Source organism: Excalfactoria chinensis, chromosome 5 (genome assembly GCF_039878825.1).
Source record: "Excalfactoria chinensis isolate bCotChi1 chromosome 5, bCotChi1.hap2, whole genome shotgun sequence".
Taxonomy (NCBI): domain Eukaryota; kingdom Metazoa; phylum Chordata; class Aves; order Galliformes; family Phasianidae; genus Excalfactoria; species Excalfactoria chinensis.
In genome coordinates, this window is record NC_092829.1 from 36,943,911 (window position 1) to 36,965,739 (window position 21,829).

At 37.1% G+C, this 21,829-nt stretch overlaps 1 protein-coding gene across 4 annotated transcripts in view; it reads left to right on the plus strand.

Moving 5' to 3' along the window:
* Positions 1-21,829, plus strand: part of GALNT18 (polypeptide N-acetylgalactosaminyltransferase 18) — a 212,047-nt gene that overhangs the window by 160,876 nt on the left and 29,342 nt on the right. For all 4 annotated transcript variants that reach the window (XM_072338534.1, XM_072338531.1, XM_072338532.1 and 1 more), the window contains 4 exons: positions 591-788; positions 3,257-3,371; positions 17,296-17,481; positions 20,850-20,987. In XM_072338534.1, the coding sequence (XP_072194635.1) occupies positions 591-788; positions 3,257-3,371; positions 17,296-17,481; positions 20,850-20,987 (637 nt within the window). The remainder of the gene's footprint in view (positions 1-590; positions 789-3,256; positions 3,372-17,295; positions 17,482-20,849; positions 20,988-21,829) is intronic.

Here is a 21,829-nt window from a genome sequence, read left to right on the forward strand (position 1 = left end):
CTGTGCCTTTCAGAAATCAGCTCCGTCCAGTAATGTCCTTTATGGGCAAAGGGCTGAAGGAAACTGACCTCCTTTTAATAAAAAATGTTTCTTTTATGTTCTGCAGTGTAAACAAAGATACGTCACTTTTTCTGTGATTTTGCTGCTCTGTGCAAAAGTAGCACGTAACTAAAAACATATATTTGAACTTGTTTGATCTAGACTTAATATCTTTGCTTTTTCTTGAGTAAAAAAGATTGTAAAAAGGCAGGAGGTGCTGTCCATAGGATAAATCTATTATTAACCCTGATTTTCATGCCCTTGACAACAAGAACCTGAGTTTTTACTTGGTAGCAAGGATATAAATGCTCTGTAGTATGCAGATAGTAATTTCTTCACTTCTTCAACTAACATTAAGGATAATAACAGGGCAGCCTTGATAAAGTAGCGTAGTGTGTTATTTTGGGGCAGATCTCACTATGCCCCATCTCTGTCTCAAAGCAAAGCGAACTCTGAATGGCTTTCTGAAATGCACAGTGTAAGGTGGTATATCCATCAGTGCTATCCTTCTACTGACATTGTCATCTTTTTTTTTTCTTTCCCTTTTTTAGGGCTGAACCAGTGCTCACTAGGATAAAGGAAAACAGAAAAAGGGTCATTTCTCCATCATTTGATAACATTAAGTATGATAATTTTGAAATAGAAGAATATCCCCTCTCAGCACAGGGGTTTGACTGGGAGCTATGGTGCCGTTACCTGAACCCTCCTAAGTCATGGTGGAAACTGGAGAACACAACTGCTCCAATAAGGTAATGTGTAACTGTGACCTAGATTAGTGTACCACAGGAAATGTTCATCTAGATGTGACAGATGGTGAGTGGTCTCAGCTATGTAGTAGGTTTACTGACTGTAATGTTAAATTAGATGTTAAATTAGTGAGATGTCCTTGAGCTGTCCTCTTTTGCATTTCTCTTTGGCACCCTACACATTCATTAAGAAAACTTTTATCAGGAGATCTTTTAAAATAGATTTCATTGTAATTAGCATGGGGCTAAACACTTAGCCAAAGTGAAATAGTATACTTGAATGCTCAGCAGCTCTCTGGTCTCCAAATGTTGTCTTCTAATTCAGTGGTAACGGGGCAATAATTACATTTTCTTTACAAATATGTTACGTAAGAGTCTTTCTAACAGCTGTATTCTTTATAGTACTGCCATATAGCTTTATAGATTTTTTTTATTTATTTTTTTTTTAATGTCATAGGACTTAATGCTGGTTGACCAGCAATGTGTTATCAATGACTTAAGTCCTTACTTTGGTGAAGTCTACCTCTGTATTTGCTTTTCATGTCTGGAGTCAGGCCAACACAGAACAATACCTTTATCTCTGCAAGGAGGATAGACACCTCTGAATCCTCTTTGCACCTCTGCTGTCTAGGCATTCACATCAAGGAAGTCATTAGTAGCTGTACTCTAGCTCTCTGCAGAATGAAGGGATGAAGACTGCATTCACCAGCTGCAAAGCAGAACCTTAAATAGCAGTGGCTGCATGAGGGATTAATCGGTAGCAACTTGTTCCGTGTAGTCTGTACAAGGGATATCTTTCATCCAGCAGTTTTGTCTTTTCAGACAGACATCTCTCATTGGGAGTTGTTGGCTTAGACACACTGGACTGCTCTGACCCAGCTGATGGTCATTTGAACAGGACTCAGAATTGGAAAGTAGTAGCTAAAAATTGACAGGTTTGCCACAGACATAAAGAGGTGGTAATTTCCACATCATAGGAAGTGTTTCATGTTTTAGTGGACTGTGTTAGTTATATGAAAATACTTTGAAATATTGTGATAATTCCTGGAGAGGCAAACCTGTATTAGTGATGATGTCTCTTTAGGGAAAGGTAGTTACGCTCAATAAAGAGCCAATCTTCAGTTCCATTTTATCCCAAAGCTCTGTACATTGTATTTTGGAGTAAACATCTTTTATGAATATTGGGTGTTTAGTTTGGTTTGTTTTTTTTCTTTTTTCCTAGCCCCTTCTTTCCCTGGAACCTTTTTTTTTAGTGAAATACAGTGTATGCATGTGCTGGATAATAATTATTTTTTTTTCTTTAAAAGCCGCATGTATTGATGGTATGTCATGCCTTCAAAAATGCCTCTAGAATTATTAAAAGAAAAAAAAGAGCAAGTATTCTGAAAAATACTTTAAAAACAAAAACAGTTAATTTCCTCATTTGTAAATATATCAGAAACAATCTTTCATTGTTGTGAAGCATGTTCTATAGCGCTTCAAATCAAAAGCAGAAATGTATGTATTTCTGTAGAAGTGTACAGCTTGTGATTAAGACATCCTGTAATCTGTTTAGAAGCAGATGTCTACACTTACTGCAGCTTGAGTGTTTCTGGTAAGTGCAGGGTGTTTTCCCATTTGCTGCTCATTAATATCCTGTTGTTCCCTGAGTTTCAAATGGCCACATAATAATCAGGAAAGACATTTTATTTCATGTCAGTATTCATTATAAGGTAGGAAAACAAGTGAGAACTCCACTCCTCTCTGCATTCTTTTCCACTGAATTTCCTGCAGGTGAAATTAATCTCAGTGGTTGAACTCTTACCTTCTTAATATTAGCTTTACTTAGTAGAATTTGGCTAATTCAGGTCATGACATAAATGAGTTTACAGGTTTGGGAAAGATGTGTGACTTGTTTAGATTTGGTTCAGCACAATAGATTGGTGTTACAGAATACTGGTAAGTCAGACATTTCTTGATTCAGGATTGTAGAAGCTGACCTGGAAGTTCCTATTCAAGCAATTACCTCTTCTTTAAAGTATGCTTAAAGATAAATGTTTTCTTAATTGCAGATGAACGTAGCTTCTGGCCAAACACACAAAACCATGAATCACTGGGTAGCCTTGTTAATTAGACAAGAAACTTGAGAACTTAGCAGAGGCAAACTGCTCCACATTTTGCCGACTGTGCCTGATGCCCCATAAACAAAGCTGGGGTTCTTGGATCTAGTAACTGCAAATGCTTAAATCCTGTGTGTTCTGATGAATATGTTTGTCCAATCATTTTGAATCTATTTTCCCTCAGTAGTGCTTATTTCACTACACAATCAAGGATGTTGGAAGACAAAGCTGTCTTAAGTCTCTTTCAGAAACACTTCCCTAAGAATCAGTCTGACGTGCTCTTTGAGCCAGCAATGATAAATGTAATCAGTTTCTGAATAACAAAAATGCATACTTTGTTAATTTTGTTTTCTCCTGATTTTTTTCTTCCAGAAGCCCTGCATTAATTGGGTGCTTCATAGTAGACCGAGAGTATTTCCAAGAGATTGGCTTGCTAGATGAAGGCATGGAAGTGTATGGAGGAGAGAATGTGGAACTTGGAATCAGGGTAAGAAATGTATCCACCTGACACTGGTAGCTTGTATTTAAAATACAACCTGATCTTCATTATGGTGTGAGGGAAAAAAAAATGTGGAGTCAGCAGTGTAGGGATGAATGTGTGCAAAAATGATGTATCACTCAAATCAAAGGGCAAAAGTTTGCATATTTTTTAAAAAGAGTTTGTATGGTAAAGGACAGAATTACAGAAATGGGTATTCTTTCATACAGCCGACAATGGTGGAATTCTGCACAGATGATAACTGAAATATGCAGGCATTTATGTTACCTTCCCTCTGTAGGGGAATTGAAGGTATTATAAAGTACGTATATACATAAAGTACTGAAGTTGCACAAGTGCATGTTCTCTTCCGTCTGTGTACTGCATGCAGTATTTCCTGTGATTTGTGTACCTCTTTTATCTCTTCACAACTAAATGCCATCCAAAAATACAGTGCTGTTCTGTTTGAGAATCTTTTTTTTTGGGGGGGGGGGGGGGGTGATACAAAAGAAATTCCTAGCATGATAGGTGGTAATGAAAAATGGAATGATGTGTGTTATAAAAACTACATTCTAAATCCTTCTATTGAAATGTTTGTGGACCATTGTATTTTGTGCATCTTGGTTATCAGAATAAAAACACATGATTGTGTATTAGTTAAAAAAGAAAAAGAGAAAAACTGTCTTTACAAATCAATTTTCTGATGAGAATATGAGAAAAACAACAAAATTCCTCTCATTTTTACTTTTGGGTTTCTGCAATTCTGTTCCTACCATCTGCCAGAGATAAAATGATATTGCAAGACTGAAGGGCAGGTACATTCCATTACATTAGAGTACAGCTGTAAGGAAAGGGAGAGAGGAATGCAATACTGCTTCTTTTAATAACACCATTCTTTTGGCTGTGAGAGCCAGAGAGCCTTATTCTATTCCTGAAACCCGATTTCACAGCTCAGTGTTGCAATGAGTTGAAAATTAGTGTCACTTTGATTTTACTTTTCTTTTTTCAACTGACAAAACTAGTCTTCATGTGAGAGTAAGGAGTTATATCTGGTTCTGCATCATGAAAAATATGTTATCCATTCTGCTATACTTAGTCTTGCAGAAGTTGTTCTTGAAGACTGCTTAGATAGACAAGACCAGGGAGACACAAATCTCTTCACATTTGAAACTTTGGTGTAGACTAGATCACTGGAATAAGGCTCAGCTCTGATTTCCTTATGGCTTTTTTTTCCCTGTCTCCAGCGAAGCCTGACCTACATAAAATAATTTCATCTGTAACAGATTGTAATGTGCAAGGTAGCATAATGTATGCTGTCTCATCTAACTTTATCCTGACTTGGATCTGCGTTCCTGGCTCTATCAAAATAAATTACCAAGCAGATTTTTCAGCAGGTTATTACCAACTTTTCTTACAGTTCTCAGCATATCCTAGATAATACTACAATGAGTGTAACTGTATAGTGCAATATTAGAGCCTCTGTGAATCATTGTATTATTTCTTCTGTTGCTAAGCTTTATAAGCAGGCTCCTATCCTCAGTCACCTGCTTCTTCCTTCACAGGTATGTATCCTGTATTCCTGACAAAATATAGACAGCTGCTCAGAATGTGCTGCTGCAGTGTCAGCAGCTGTGTCATTCACTTCCATTCCTAGCACTAACCCTTAGTGTTGCCATTTGATCTCCTTTAGTTGGGTCAGAAGGAGATTTCACACCAGATGTTCTGTCACTGCAGCACCAAATAATTACCTCTAGATTATCTGCATTGCTTTCAGAGGCAGGGCCTGCTATGAATCAATAAAGGCAGTAGTTCTACAAAAACTATGTTGCAAACATATTATTAGTGCAAAAAAAAAATTGTTTCCATTTTAAAAATTATGCTCTTGGGTTGTTCTGTCTGCTTCATTTTTGGTCACTATTTTCTTTGTTTAAAAAGCAACAGACTTTGCCCAGTATTCTGCTGTGTGTTATACATTACCATGTAGGGGAGGGGAAGCAGACATCAAGTGTGCTGAAACTGGCCTGGTGTCCAGGCTGTCTGACAAGTAGGATGTTGTGTATTGCATTCTCTCAGCTGATGGGAGTTAATTTTTTGTTTGTTTTTTTCCACATGTTCCGAGATTCCTAGCAAAATTCAGACGCGCTTTTCCCTTTGCAGTATTTAGGTACTGGAAAGCAATTCCTTCATTGACAAATTCTGTGCAATAAGCATGTACAAAAAGATATTTTCAGAATGAGGAAAGGTAGCATTTAACAAACAGTAGCGAGAGTAAGGAGCATTTGAGTTACCTGTTTACCTGTTAAGCTGAACAAGGTTGTTATAGTACTATTTCATTCCAGAGGAAATAAAGCTACTGTAAGCCAAACTCAGACATACCAGATAGAGCATCATGTGATTACAGGACTGCAGAAGCCAATATCTCTGTGCCTGTGCGCAGAGGCAAAGCCTAATTCTCCATTTGCTTTCTTGGCTGCTGCATCTTCAACAATGTAAGATAAGATTTAATCTCCTAGCTGAGATGCTTCTGAGAAGCAAAGTCAGCCTACTTAGGATGTCTTTTCATTATATAGGAGAAGTCACTTACTGCATCTTCTGAAGTCTTGAAATAGTTTGTTTTCAGCAGAACTAGCAGAGTTTTCACTGCATAGGGCCAGGAATCAGATCCTGATGCAGTGGAGACTTACAAGAATCTTCTCCCAGGAGCGATTTTTGCCTCCTCATCATCTGAACAAATGTCTTTTTTTGTTGTTGTTGTTTTTGTTTGTTTGTTTTATTTTATTTTATTTTTTTATTTTTTGTATTTAATGAGCATATGAAAATCCCAAATATTGGGAACTGAACCTAAAGCATTGGTTGCTAGTAAGCTGTAACAAGACAGAAAACAGGTGTTAGAGTGGAGGATTATTCACTTCATTCTCATGAGTTAGTTTCTCATTTCAGCAGTATTCATCTGTAATTTGGATTATTATTTTAATTTGTAAGATTTTTACTTTGTCTATGGCATTGTATTAGTATTTGTAAGACATTAAACGTATATAATTTAATACTAATAGAATTCCATTTCCTTGAGCTGAAAAGTTAGTTCAAAACAGGAATGTGTTTTGAATCTTAGAAGCAACATGGTATTTTCTTAAGCAGATATTTTCTTGCAAAGCTGTTTATTTGACCCATCAGAAAATAAAGGCAGACTGTTTGACGCAAGACTTGGCAGCACCCTTTTGAGCAGCTCAGTCTCTTAGTCTGAGATTGCTGAAAGGTTCATTTACTCTTTATTTGTAATCATTTGCAATTAAATGGTCTTAAGTTTGCTTCAAAGGGACCAGATTAAGTTTGGAGGGTGAGGTGGAATCACATTTCTTCTCTAAGAGAAGAAATGCCAATTTATAGCAAAAACAGTGTGGGTATAAGGCTGGGATTTGTAACTTTTATGTAGGCTCTCCTTCAGGGCTGTGTTTGGACTTGCATTACTTGCAAATAGAAACTCCTATACAAAAGCCCCTACAAATCCTTTGCAATCAATTTGATGCATTCAGTTAGATTCTGCACTAGGTGATTCAGAACTTGTTTTTAGTAGGCATCTTAGAGGCCTGTCCCAGTTTCTACAGATACCAGCAGAAGATTTCCTAGCAAGAGTAAGCCTGTAGCAATTGTTTTGTCTTTTAAAGCAACCTACGTGTCTGATTAACTTCCAAATGCTCTGTTCTGACAGACATTTTTTTTTTAGGAACAAATATTCAGTGATTTGCCTCAGGTCACAGACTAAGTCATCATCAGAGTTAAGGGAATGTAAGCTCAGGCTTTGAGTTAGAGTAATTATGTGTGCCAGAAAGACTTTGTGCCTGCAGATGAATTTATGTTCACAGGGATATAATAGCCCTTGTTAAATGGGTAAAAGAAAATTTTGTTAGAATGTAATAGCTCTTTAATGGAAAAGGAATGGGTCTTTGTCCCTCTGAAAGATATATCAAGACTCTGCATCAGATGACCTAGATGGAAAATTGCATTTATAGTTCAAACTGATTACGGCACTCTACTATAATTTATAAATTGGATTTGTTATAAAATAACATTGTAATAAATACGTCATCTTAATTAGCTGTTGGTCTAAATGTTTGCTTGTTGAGCTAAAGTGAAGCCTATCCTGAAGTTTTTTTTTATGAGTAGAGATGTAAAGGAGAGAGGTTTATGGACAGAGAAGTAGGAATGAGTTTTTTGACTAGAAAATGTTCCAGTATTCTGTGGGGGTATTGGCTGTGTAATATGGTCCCTTTATTGCAGAGCAAGATTAGAAGCCTGTCACACCATTACCCAATCTGCTTTTTTTTCCTAAATGCCCAAGGTGACTACTTCTTTCTTTGTTTTTATTGCAAGGTGATTGAGCTCCAACTAGATTTATCTAATTGTTTTCCCTTTCTGAAATTCCCCCTGGATCTCCTTCTGGGATCGTTATGGTAGACTGCTGGCTAGTTGGCCCATTCTGCCTTTCTGTGCCTACAAACCTATTGCTTGTTTACACATCCAATTATTTCTATTCCAAAGAATTTGTGTACCCTTATGGTTTCTCACTTGAAATCTCTATTAATATGCCCTTGTAAAAATGTTCTTTTTGATAATAATGAGCAAGTGCAGAAACTTGCATTTGTTCCCAAATCTCTGTATCTATCTGAAAGCATTTTGAACTTTTCCTTCTTTTCTTAAAAGTTTCCAGCAATTTTATCTGTCAGTACTTCTAATATAGACCACAAATGATGGCAAACATACTGCTTATAAGTAGATTTCAGTTTGCATTGAGGAAAAACCTTTGGACAATTTGCAAGTCATGTTGTAGTCTCACAGCATGTTAGAATTAAGCAGCTCTGATGGTTTCTATTTCCTCCTCCTCCTTGCCCTCCCGTTGCAGTGAGGATTGCATGGGCTTGGCTTGTGCCAGCACAGCCGTCTGAAAGGCTGCACTGTATCCTGTCTATCTGAACACATCCAGTTCAGGCACAAGCTTCACATTTCAACTTTTTTTGTTTAACCGCAGGAATATGTTTCATGTTAATCAAGTCATGTTTTGCCACACTATTTCACATACTGTTGTGTGAGGAAAATTGGGAGGCGGATGTGCCAAGAGGTAAAAATAACTGGAAGGGAGCAGACAAAGTTAGGAAAATTTTCATATGGCTGTGTTTACAAGGAGAGAGAGAGAGCAGCAGGGTGTGTCATGTGTGAACAGCATCCATTTTGGCCTTCCTGCTGAGAACCCTTCCATGGCACTCTGCAGAGCCACCTGGGTGTTTCCCCTGACCCCCTTCAGAAAAATGAATCTAGATGTCCCCCATTTGTGCACTATCAGCTGCTATTACTTGCTCTGGTATTCAAGTCATGTTTTAAAATTGATTTTAATAAGTAGGCTGTAGCCCTTTACACCGGGGAATGTTTTACTTTATAGAGGAAGTCCTTAGGGTGTGATGTTGGATTCTGTTCAGTAATGTTGGGCTGGTGACGTGTGAAGGGAGAGAACTGAGAAATACAGAAAGAAGAGTATTCTTAGTTGCTCCCTTTGCTAACACTTAAATATTGCTTTTGAAGACTGTGATTTTTTTTCTTTACCTTTGCATTAAAACTTTAACAGAAAAGTCTTTTATTTTTATGTTTTACAAATTAAGAGGAGAACATTAGACAGAACTCTGCAAGAAAAAGACTAAATATGAACAAAACTTTACTAATAGCGAGTAGCCAGTGCGTTTCATAGTCCACCCTTTCACCGAGGGAAAGAAACTTCTTGGCAGTGCAAATACAATGGAAATACTTGAGTAGCACTCTGTGTTACTAGTAGGTGCTTCTCATTGGTAAGGTTAATTTTGTTTTGGAAATGACCTCACCACATTAACACCCTGAATCCCAAGATGAAACAGACTAAAATTCTCTATTTTTAGGGCTGTCGTTTGATCAGAAAAATAAACAGCCTCTATTGAGAATAAAAGAAGGAATTGCTTCTGAACTGTTACACATCTAGATAGATGTCAGTTGGGATATCAACAGGAACTGACTTTTGGTGGCTTTTTCTGTTTCTTTGTGCCAAGCCTCCTGTAAAATAACAGATTTATTTATTTATTTATTATTTCCCATGAGCGCCCCAGCAGGTAACATGCAACTACAGTATGTGTAATTGTACATAGAGACAGTATTACCAGTTTGCCACTGAATGATTGATACAGCCCCAGTTAATATGTCACATTGCTCTACTTTGCAAGGAAGGGGGAGGAGGCAGTTGGAGATTTTTCACAGATGCTTTTTCAGTCATTGTGCCCGTGTGGCTGCACATTACCAACTGAGCTTTAATACAGACATCTGGATGTTTTATGAAAGGAAACTGTTGTTTACAGTGGAATCAAAAGGAGTAAAACGTTTCTAAGTCAATATGCACTTATAAATCAGTGGACTCAAGTCAGATACAATTTAATTAGAGCATTATTATAAAGTAGCCTGATGCTTAATCTCTCTCTTCACCTTATGTCACTGCTTGGAGGAAATAACATTTTAGCTGGTATTATTTCTTGGAGTAATCTGAGAGGATGGTTTACTCTTGTATTAAGGTGATATTGCGGGGGGGGGGGGGGAAGGGGAAATCTGCCTGGAATTTAATCTTTATTGAGAGCTCTTAGTTCTGCAAGACTGAGTGAGTAATCTAATAAAGATCAGAGAAAGACCTGTGTTAGAGGGCAAGGAATTGTACTGTAAAATAACTGGTTAGATGACCAAGATGGATTCAGTGAGGACCTAGTGTGTTTGGGTTGAAGCTGCAAAAGCCAAATACCTTTACACATTACAGCACCTTCATCTTGGTCTTCTGGTACTGAATACATGTCTTCAGGATGAGTGCAAGGTCAGGAAGAGTGATCAAGCTGAGTGCAGCTGTGGTTGGGTTGTGAAAGGCAAAAACATTAATGAAGATTGGTGAGATATGTTGCTATGTGATTACTAGACTGATGGTGACTTGGTTATTCAATGTGCTTTCTTTTAACCTTTTAGGGGGAAAAGTGATTTATTTGACTTTGTATTCTTGATGTAAACTTGACAATGTAGTGATTTGTGTCACGTACTGTGCCTACCAATGAGACAGACAAATCTGAAAAAGAGCAGAATGGAACCTTAAGCCTTCAGTGACCCCTGAAACGTTTTATCTCCTGTAGCAAAGCATGGTGTAGCTTCCTGCAATTAACGAACAGCAACACAACATAGGTTGTTTAACAATGAGTGGTGAGGGTTTTACAGCACATAAGTGCAAAATTAACTGCTGCAGAACAACAAAAATTTCTAAGAATATAATGAAATGAGTAACTGAAAGGGGGGGAAAAATTCTACTAGTAATGTAATACTGGAAAGAATCTTTACGTGTGTTACATTTTGAATTAGGCTGTTCTGTAAAGGCATTGTTAATGTGAAATGAGGCTTATGAGACAATTATGGATGACTTCAAAAGTAAGATTGAAGGGGTAATTTACATTTTACAAATTGAGAGTGGCTCTGGTTATGTTTAAGTGTTCCTACTTTCTTTTAAAAGTTCTTTCACGTTGTGGGGAGGGTGTTTTTTGTATTATCACCCTGGTTGTAGAAAAAAGCTGTCAGTGCACTAATGTATGTTTACCTGAAAATATGAGAGGCTTATATGATGGTAGGTAGGAAAGTCTTGAAAGACCTCGAAGGGCTTCAGTAAAACAGCAGGAGTAGTTTAAAAAAATCTTTCTCTTCGGTCTCTGATGTGCAACAATCTGCATATTGTTTTGAGATCTGGCTGAAGGCAATCACTTGAAATTGTTACACCCCAATTTTCTGCTCTGCAGGAGTGTTCGCCAAGGACATGATTCTCTTCTCCAGCCCTTTCAGTATCTAGAAGCTGGGAGTAAAACAGAAACTTGGCTTGAGTAAGCAGTGTTTTTTCTTTTTCTTACTGCCCACCCATATTCTGATTTTTCCCATTCTCAGATTATGTGACTTAGGACAGGACTCTGCATTCAATTCTCCTGCTAGGGCAGACTTCTGTAATGAGAACACCTTGTCTGGGACCATTGGGATAAGCAAAACTGTGCATGGTTTTTTGCTGGTTTTGGCCAGTGTTCCCCAAATTCAACAATACTTACTGTAACTACTGCATTTGTTCAGTGAACACTATATTACTTCAATTAGCTTTTTGAGAAATTCCAACAAACTACTTAATAATTAAAAAGTTTTGTTTGCAGTCAAAATGAAACGATGGTTTCAAACAAAGTCCTATCATTTAAGTCCTAACATTTCTTAGAGAAGCTGCACGATCCGTGTAAATTTAATGAGTACAGTACATGCTAATAAACTGCTCGACATCATGTAGGATTTATATTTTTATTAGATTAAGCTTACACAACATGAAAAGAGCACTCAGTGATTAAAGAGAGAAAAAGAAACACTATTAACAAGGAAGTGCTATATCATTTTATAATAAAATATAGATTAAATATTCAAGGGTAGAATCAGCTTCAGAATTACAATTGTTTTGAGTAAACGTGCAATTATGTTTAAATGCAATTTAAAAGGATTTACTAAAAGGATATTAATTTTAAAACATAAATGAGTAGAAATATAGACTCTTTGTCTAGTAAAATATTTTACCAAAATGAATGAAATTTGCTCTAAAAGCATTTGACCAGGTTTATTTTAGGCATGTGTAAGGATGTCACCTGCTGCTGGTCCACACTGTAGGTTATGCAAATACTGTCACTACTGCCTTTACTTAGGTGGAAGTGGGTGAGTGTGACAGTGCTTATGTCTTTAAAAATGCTTGAAGGATCGATCTGATGTGTTCCTGCTTCTGCCATTGTCCCACTTGTGCTATCCCACTGGAGTGCCACCTTCAGTCCCTTACTCCTTCAACAGGTGATGTGCTGTGCCACCAGCCACTTCTCTTTGCAGTGCTTTACATCTCATCTGCATTCCTGACCCTTGTAATGCAAAGAATGTGTTTTCTGTTTGCTCTGTAGGGCTACTTTATCCTTGGTGCACCTAAATTTACAAAGGTGTAGAGCCAAGATTATAGTGCATGTGTAAATATGTGACGTCAATAAATTGATAGTAAGCTGTGCGTAGAGCTGGAGCAAATTTTGTGCATACACTGGAACAACTGAGCATTTAAAAGGAAGGTAGATTTCCATCTCCCTTTTTCAAATAGATTCTCTGCATTCTTTAGTGTTCCTATTTTATCTATCTCATTCACTTTGTTTAGTTCAGGTCATAGGATCTGCTGGTTTTCAGGTTACTAAGTGTTAGAAGTCACCTTGGCACTGCTACTGTGCCTTCATACCTTGCGTTTTGCTCTGGAATTTTGTTACCCTTTGATAGTGAAGACAGAATCCTCTTGAGTGTCGGAAACTCTCTAAGGCCTTCTTGAGGGTATTCCAAATACATAAACCTTCTTAGGGAATTTAGGAATATACAGCTATTTCTAAGACATTCTTTTGGAAGCGAACATTGAAGACGTGCTGAAGGAATTTGAGTTCTTTTAAAGAAGTTTGTTCTTTTTCTAATAATTTTTTTTGCAAAGTAGACCAACAGGAGCAGAAACGTAATAAAGTCCTCAAAGGGAAAGCAAGCTTCCTGCATTGCTGAGGCTTCAACGATGATATTAAGAGTAATCCCACAGAAATGCAGTCCATTGCACTTTGTTTTTGTCTGCTATTTTTAAAAAACATGGTCAGGACTTTGCCTTAAGGCCATGCTGAGCCCCCGTGGTGTAGTTTGAAAACTGGTGCTTTTCCAGAGTGAAATGTGGATTGCCATGTACTGTATCAAGATGATAAAAGTATACATATTTTGGCAAGTGTTTAGGGATTTGCCTGGAAATTGAGACTCTGCTAGCAGTTTCCATCTCTTGATACCAGCGGTAAATGATCTTTGGGGCAACGGGAAAAGGTGCTATATTTCTTTTCAATCATAGTTTAGGAAATTCATCAAGCTTCTTCCTAATGGTTTCTTTATGAATGGGTTTGTCATTAAGTGCGTTACTGATTGCAGGGGCGTAACACTCAGTGGCAAAATATTTTACTTCAAACCATTGCCTATTGTAAAACAAACCAAAAGGCAGTAAAAGCTCTTTTATTTTTAGACTTTCTACTAAAGTCAGTGATGCGAATTTGTAAAATAAATACATACATACATAAAAACTAAACTACAATAATTTTAGACCTTTATTTATAGGCATCACATAAAATAACATTGCTGGGAACTGAAAAGGTGCTATTCAGTATGCTTAAAGCCTAAAGAAAGATTACTAATAGCAGCAAAAGAAAAATAGTTGTGGAATTCACAGGAAAAATGTGTGAAGGTGTGAGAAATAAACCCCTCATTTCCCATTCTTATTTCTTAACTTTAACAACAACCTTGTCTACAAGAATTTCATTAGACGAAATCACACAACAATAAAAGGTTTTGCTTTGAGCTGTCTTGAATGAAATATATTTCTTAATATTAAAATGTTTTTTAAAAATTAAAAACCGTCTTTCACAAAAAGGTGTTGGTTCAGATTAATTAATGAATGAGCCCTGAGCACTTTTGTTTCTGAATGTCTTGAAAAGTCTTCTGCTCTGTTGGATGGTTACAACCATCTGTAATGTCCCAAACTGCTGTTTTGGAGCCACAAGAAAAGGAGGAGAGTGGAGATAGGAATGGTCAGATTGAATTGAACAGTTGGTCTTAGGGAAGAATGAATGAAGTGCTGTTCTTGGCCTAAGCGAAAGAGATTTCCTTATTTCAAATACAACTGGGGAAAATCAAAGAGAAACTAATACTTTCTGTAGCAGTCAGTTATTTCTGTGATAGTGTTTAGTACTGATATATCCTGCTTGTTACTGTATTTAGTATTTAGCATAGTAGGGCCAGCTAAACTGTGTTCCTTGGCTGGAGGTCTTGTGCACACTTTGAAAAGCTGAAAATCCAGAGTCTGTTGAGATTCCAGGAGTGTATCATGCTATTTGGAAAACCACTTGGATGACTCCCTACATTTCTTTGCAGCTGGTCTCTCAAAGTACAATTAAACTAAAAATTTGGACTAAAAATGTTTATCACCACACTGTAATGCTATGGGCAAAGAGAGCCTATAGGAGAGAAAGATACTACAGCTCATCCTTAACCATCAGAGCAAGTCAGGATTTGTGCTTTTTGCCTTCATGCAATGCTGCATCTCCTTTTACTCTCCTAGAATTCTGTAAGGTTTTGTAGCCTACAGCTTGGGCAGTACTACTTACCTAGTCCTGTGAGAAACTGCAAACACAGTCTGCACTGTAACTTATGGTTCCCATATTATCAGATCACATTTGTTACTTACGTATTCCTCTATTAAAAAAAAAAATAAAAAAGAAAGAAAGAAATTGTTAATTACAGGACTTATCTTCATATATACAAACAATTAGCATATACAGCTAGTTTAGTTTTGGTGTATGTTAATGACATTTTGGTTTGCAGGAGCTTTTTGGTCAGAAATAATACAATTTGTTTTTGAAGTTCTTTAATGCAACCTGTCTGTTCAGCTGGCATCTCCATTGACAGCTTCTCCTTAGCATCAAATTTTTAAGTGAATCTGTGGGTCTTTTAGTACAATTAGTCTTTGAGAATAGAACAAAGGCTGAAATTGTCTGAGACAAAGGGATGACCACTAAGTTAGGTTAACTGGATTGTCTTCAGATGCTTGGCAAATCTTATTTACAAACTGTATGAAAGACTTGGACATCTCAGGATGTTTTTTGGAAACACCTATCGCTTCATTGTAATGTCAAAATAGATTCCACTAATTACTGAATCAGTACTGAAATTACAGATGAATGCACTTTTCAAATTTTCAGACCCTATTTCAGCTTCTTATGGACAGAATTTTTGATGTAGCTTTTTCTGAAATGGCATTTGGGTTTAACTGTGAATATCCCACTAGAGATTTGCTGTTAAGATGCTGAATTTGGAGCAAGGCTATTCTTACTTGCAATGAGCAAAACCTAGGCAGAGAAAGCAGGGCATGTAGTATGTGAATTGCCTCATCCTACACCAGGTTATGACCATCTTTACATCCTTCTGGTCTTTTATTAAACTGCTTTAAACAGTGTAAAGTAAATAACTCTGTAAATTTATAGTTGTGTGTCAGTGTTGTACTGAGAAATGGCTTGCATTGAAAGCAGACATTGAGTGAGTGATGACTAATTATACTTTTCATTTTAACCTTTGCTAGGAAATATAGCTGAACCAGTTAGAGTTAAATCCTTGAGAACTAGTATTTTTGCTGGCTTGTTAAAGTGGATTGCCCATTTTGATTGAAAATTAGAACACAAATGCTATTTCCAGATTACTATTTATTCCTGTGCCAAATTAATTGTCCAGTTCTTTTTTAACATCTATGAACATCTCAGTTTCATTCTGTTGTTTGTAATGTTTATATTTTTTTACTTTTACAGTTTTCCAAGATCTGGACACAGGCATGTCACAGTCATTTCAGTTCCCTTCCTGACTGTGCCATAGGTCTATGAGAATTCTCATCTTCCAGAGCACTTTGAAAACCAAGGCTCTATCTCTTCTCTCAGCATATGCTGACTGCAATTAGGCACCAGTTCAGAAAAGGCTTTGTATGCATTCTGAATCTATGCCACATTTTCTGGTCTCAGGAGCTGCCAAATGCCTAAATGCTGTATCCAAGCCAGATGTCTAAATATATAAAATGAATGACTGAACAAAGCACCTCCTTAGTAAAGCATATGCCTATAGGACTGACACATCTGATGGGTATGAGACCAGCTCCAGAACATGATCTGCCAACTCAAATCCCTGGTGACTGAGAGACAGGCAGAATAATGTATATTCCTGGATGGGCTGTACAGGGGAGGAGTGCCTTCATTCCTGATTTTTGCTCACTTGGTACAGATTGCCAAGCCTCAGGAATCTCTGCTAGCAGTAAAGGCAAACTGTCACTTCTTTGTGGGGCATGCCTGTTTGTGGAATGCTGATGTACTTGTTCAGGAATGGGATCAGATGATTTGAGTACATACAGGTTTTTTCCTGGGCAATGTCCACTAAGCCTTGATCTTGTGAGGAAGTTTATATATTATGAGATACATAAATATTCCAGCTGTAAAATATTCCAGCTACATCACTGATGGTTAAGGCTGCAGACATCATTTCCTCTTTATCTGAAAGAACAGGAAGGAGATTAGAAATGAATACAGTACATATGAATAATGTACATTAGTTCAACTGTGATAGTGATCAAAACTGGAAAGCATTTTGGAGTGGGTATATTAACCTACGTTACAAGTGTTTTATCATTTGTAGGGTAATGTTTGTTGAAACTGTAGAGCATTTTCATTAGACCTCGTAGTCTTTGGCACTACTCCTCAAAAAAAAAAAACGACCCACAACAACAAAAAACAACAAAAACATAATCCATTTATATTTATTTGATGTTTATATTTATAGTCTTCCCAGACCTTGGAACTCTGGTGATCTTAAAAACTTCACTGGGGTAGTTTCCCTGTAATGAAAGGCTGGCTAGCCCCAGATTCTGAACAGTACACGTGAGCACTGAGAGGGAATGTGCACAACCTAAGAGAAATGCCTGCAAGGTGTTAAAATGTGAACCCAGACACTATTATATATGGATACTTAATAAATATTTTTATTAATAATCTTGAAGATAACTTAATTCATCCAAGAAAATTGTGATGAGATGCTACTTACAGCTAATTCTGTTGGAAGATTAAGTAGTGGTGATAATTATCTCCTCCCACAACTGCATAAAACATCTGTATAGTCAAATAAGTCCTGAGCTGTTATTTTCAGTAACAGTGACAAGCATAGGAATGAAGTAATTTCAGTGAGTTTTCTTAAGGACAGCAGTGGTGTAGAGGAGCTCTTGCTACCAGACTGCCTTTTCTCTTCCTAGGTGTGGCAATGTGGAGGAAGTGTTGAAGTTCTGCCTTGCTCCAGGATCGCTCACATTGAAAGAGCACATAAACCATACACGGAAGATCTAACTGCTCATGTTCGGAGAAACGCACTGAGGGTGGCTGAAGTCTGGATGGATGAATTTAAGAGCCATGTTTATATGGCGTGGAACATTCCTCAAGAGGTGAGTCACGAAGACATGCGTTTGCAAGCTTTGTGTTTTGATTTTATTCTAGGATTTCTTTGTTTGTAAACGTGACATAAAATAGAATTACATATATGCTGATATATGCATATAAATATGTATGCAGCTGTGTTTTCTAGAATTCCTTCCTGTATTGATTCCTTAAAAATAATTCCTTGTCAACCTCGCTGATGAGTGTGCATGGACATTTTAACATAATAGTTGCAGAAATGTGAAAAGAGAAGCATCAAATCTGTTACACATCTTACTTTGAACTTGTGTTTCTTACCTACAGTAATTAAGAGACACAATTCTATCAGGTTTTTAAGGTAGCGATACCAAGGGGCAAGCGATTTTAACATCTGTTGATACAAATGTGATTGCATCAAAATTGTTATTATGGTTAATTTGAAGCGTCTCATCAGTGCCAACGTATCAGAAAGTCGATTGAAATATAAATTTCAAAACTAACTTACCAAATGAAGTAAAAATGCAGTTTGTGGGCTGAAGTGATTTCTTACAGGTCATCAAGTTTTGCATGGTATATCTTTTTCTGTCAAAACTGATTTTGTTTGTAGTTTTAAAATGGAAAAAAAGTGGTATTCTTGTTTTTTCTTCCATTGTTTTTTTATTTTTTTGCTTCAAACTGCTAAATATATTACAATGCAGTTTATCACCTCTCTTCTTCTCACAGAGGATACTTCTGTCAAACAGCAGTTCAGTCTTAAAAGCTCTAGATGATAAATGCTCTATCAGTTTTTTAAGAGTGGTACACTCTTCTGCAATGCAATGAGATAGATGAGTTTGTAATAGGAAAAAATCTATTAATGTGTGTATGTACAGAACCTAACATAAAGATCATGCCTTATTTCTTACCTCTGGAGAAAAATAGGCAAATACACACACTGGCTACATAGTTTTAAAAAATATTCTGAGACTTGTCTTGACAGCTGAAATAGGCCTACCAAGCATGAGTTTGCTCACCACTTAGAAATTGCTACAGGATGCTTGGAGACAATGGACTAAGTCAAATTCAGGAATCAGACTGGGTGCTAATATTTCTGCTTAATCTTTGTTTATTCCAAGATTACACAGCAAATAAAATGTGAGATGTCTCTAGCACTGTGAGAGATGTGTAGAGAGGAAAGGCAGATGGCATGGCTAAGTACTGTGGATAACTCTAGGAGTAGTTCCTTACCTTGAAGCAGATGAAATTCTGCTCTGGTAATGGACTCGGTCATTGGAATTAATTCAGTTATAACAGTCATGATTTTTCATGAAATATCTTATTCCAAGATGTTAACTACAGGGCCTGTTTTTGTTTGTGTTTTTTGTTGGTGTTGTTTTTGTTTTTATCTTTCCGTGGAAGAATTCACACATCTGTGAAAGCCCCACAGTCAATATTTCCAAGGATTTTAATCTGTGAAAGTTAAAAATAATAATAAGAAGGAATTTGATTCATTCAGCAGTGTGCTACAACTGCCCTCTTGGGAGCCCTGTGTGTGGTTCTGAAGTACTGAAGGGTTCTAATGTGTGGTGATTTCTGCACTGTAACTGCTTAGATAAATTGATTCAGAAAAGCACTTACAAAAACCCCAAGGAGAGATTTTTCAAGTGTCAGAAGACAGAGCTAAGCATGTGTCCTCTGCTTAGATATTTTTATTTTTCCTGCCATTGCATTGAAGGAACACACTCACTTGTTCATGGTTATAAAGCTAGCATGCCATGTGTAAGCTGTTTTCCTTTTCCAGCTGCATGGAAGGATGTGATTATGGAAGCTCCAGATGCTCTTTCATTGCACATACAGTAAACTGAAGAAATGAACATCAGTGCATGCAGACTTCCATGAGGAAAGAGCAGAGATGCAATGGACCAGTTTAGTGCCTGATCCTAGGAAGCCTTTTTAGTGCCAATAGTTGCGTGTCTGTAGCCATGTGTCTGCATCTTCCTCCTCCCTCATACAAGAGGCAAATACACTGGCAAGTGTAGTCAGAGTAGTGCATGGAATTGGATTTGTCCGTGGGATCAGTGTCTTACAGCACCCTGCAGCATGTTGCTCTATTTAGTCACTTGCTGGAAAAGTCAGAAAAAATAGTATATTAAGGAAATAATTTCCACAAGGTTTTCTGAAGGATGCTGGATTTCTGGGAGAGGAATCATTGTTATCCCTATGAATATTTATTCCAAATCTTGGTTTTCTATTTATCCCTAGTACAAAAAAGTGTATTTTGCTAATGTGAAAGACAATGTCATGTTAGTTTGAAAAGGCCTCTGTAGCAAAATGTAATTTTTTTCAAGTTCATGTTAACTCAGTGCTTTGGGATGCAGTAAGTCTTCAACAGCTCAAAAGCTTGGTACTTGTAGGGATATCTTGCTGGTATGTGACCAAGATCATCCAATGATGCTAGTGTTTGTTTTTTTAAATCGTAACCAGTGACCAACAAGAGCTTCAGGATATTTACGGCCCATTAGAGTTTGTTGTTTAAGTAGAAATATTGTAATATTTCCTTGTGAAAGTTTATTTACCCAGTGTTTTCTTTTCCTGAGGCAGAAGTGGTGGAGAACAATGTAGAGCAAAATATCTTGCTTTACTTCCAGTCAAATAGCAACTGTGGATTTGCACTTAGTTCCCTGTCTGAAATTTTCTGTTGTGTGATTTTAATGTGATGAAGTATTGATTTTTATATACAGGGACTTTATGACACTCACGTGGTACGATCTACAAAGAAGTGTGTCACATGAAATTAGGTTAGCTAGAAATGTAAAGAAGAATAGAAGTTAGGGGAGAGAACATTCTGTAATTGCTTTTAACAAAAAGTATCAACTTTTCTCTTTACATTACCATATAAATATAATAAGTGATATTTCAGAAAGGTGAGCAGAGATTCTGCTCTTTGCAGTGAAGCAATAAACTCAGACTTCCGAAATGGTCAGAAAGTGTAATATACTAATGATTAGACAAGAGTGGGACATCAGCAGTAAGGTTGTTTCCAGGGCAACTTGGTACCTACTGCCAATTACTTTTGGATTTTGAAAGTGCCAGGAAATTAGAGAACAACAGTTATATTCATTGGAAGCTAGATGTAAACCCCACTGTAGTCATTAGGAGTATTTCCATTGAGCAGAGCAGACATTGAAAGGGACTTCACCATGGTGACTTATATAACACTTACTAGGGGCGTTTACAGAGTGTGTTGGTAACAGAAACACTTCATGGCCAAAGGCTGGTAATCATCATAGGTCATAGTCATCTTTGCAGTGAGGAGTGAGTCTGGGTTGTCAAAACAAACAGAAAAAAAAAGTATATTCTAACGCATTTTCTGTTTTTGTTGTGGTTTTTTTTTTTCTGTCTTTTGTTTTACGTGCAGGACTCTGGAATTGATATTGGTGATATTTCTGAGAGGAAGGCCCTCAGGAAGAAGCTCCAGTGCAAGACCTTCAGGTGGTATCTTGTCAGTGTGTATCCAGAAATGAGAATGTATTCAGATACTGTCGCCTATGGGGTGGTAAGAATCTTGTTTACATTTCTTATTTTAAAAAGGTGGGAGGTGTAATGGAGTAATAATAAAGGTAATTCATGAAGAAAATGCCTGGCTCCAAGTAAAAGAATCAGATAAACTTGGAAGTCGCTACTGAAATTATTTCTTAGACTGTTTAGTTGACAGAAGCTGCTGCTCTGCTGTAACTCATGCTGAGATATTCTGTACATTATCTTCCTCCTTGATTTCTTTTCTTTTTTGTCATTGTTTGTTTGTTTAATGGCTCACAATTCACTTGATATTCAAGGCATGACTTTTTAAACATGCTGGAGATGTCAGCTGGAAGGTGTGCAATCAGCAGGTGAAGCAAAGCAGGCTAAACTGTAGGCTCCTTAATATTGCAGTCAGAGTCTTAAATGTGTCTGTATCCTGGGAATATCATTGTCGTTACTTGTGTGACAGTAGTACCCTTGTCAGTATTGAAATCATGCTTGAGTTGCAGTGTGCTAATTAAAGCAGAGACAATTCTTACTCCTAGAAAACCAGCAATACAAATAGGACAGGTGTACATGACATGGAAGATGAGCATGGAAAGTGAATATGGGTGCATAATAAACAAGTAGAGCAAGGACAGCCTTTTCACATTCTCTATTCAGTCTTATATTTATGAAACTTCATTTCTATGAATTAAGTTTGGTGTGGGTTTTTTTGTTAATTTGTTTTGCATGGAAGTTCCAGAAAAGAGATGTAACTCCTAGTATTTACATTACATACAAGTGAAAGATTTTAAGATATTCCTCCACAAAAAGAAGTCCCTTGAGAGTCCACAAGAGTAGCTGCTCTTTTATAGCAAATAAAGTAATTATGTG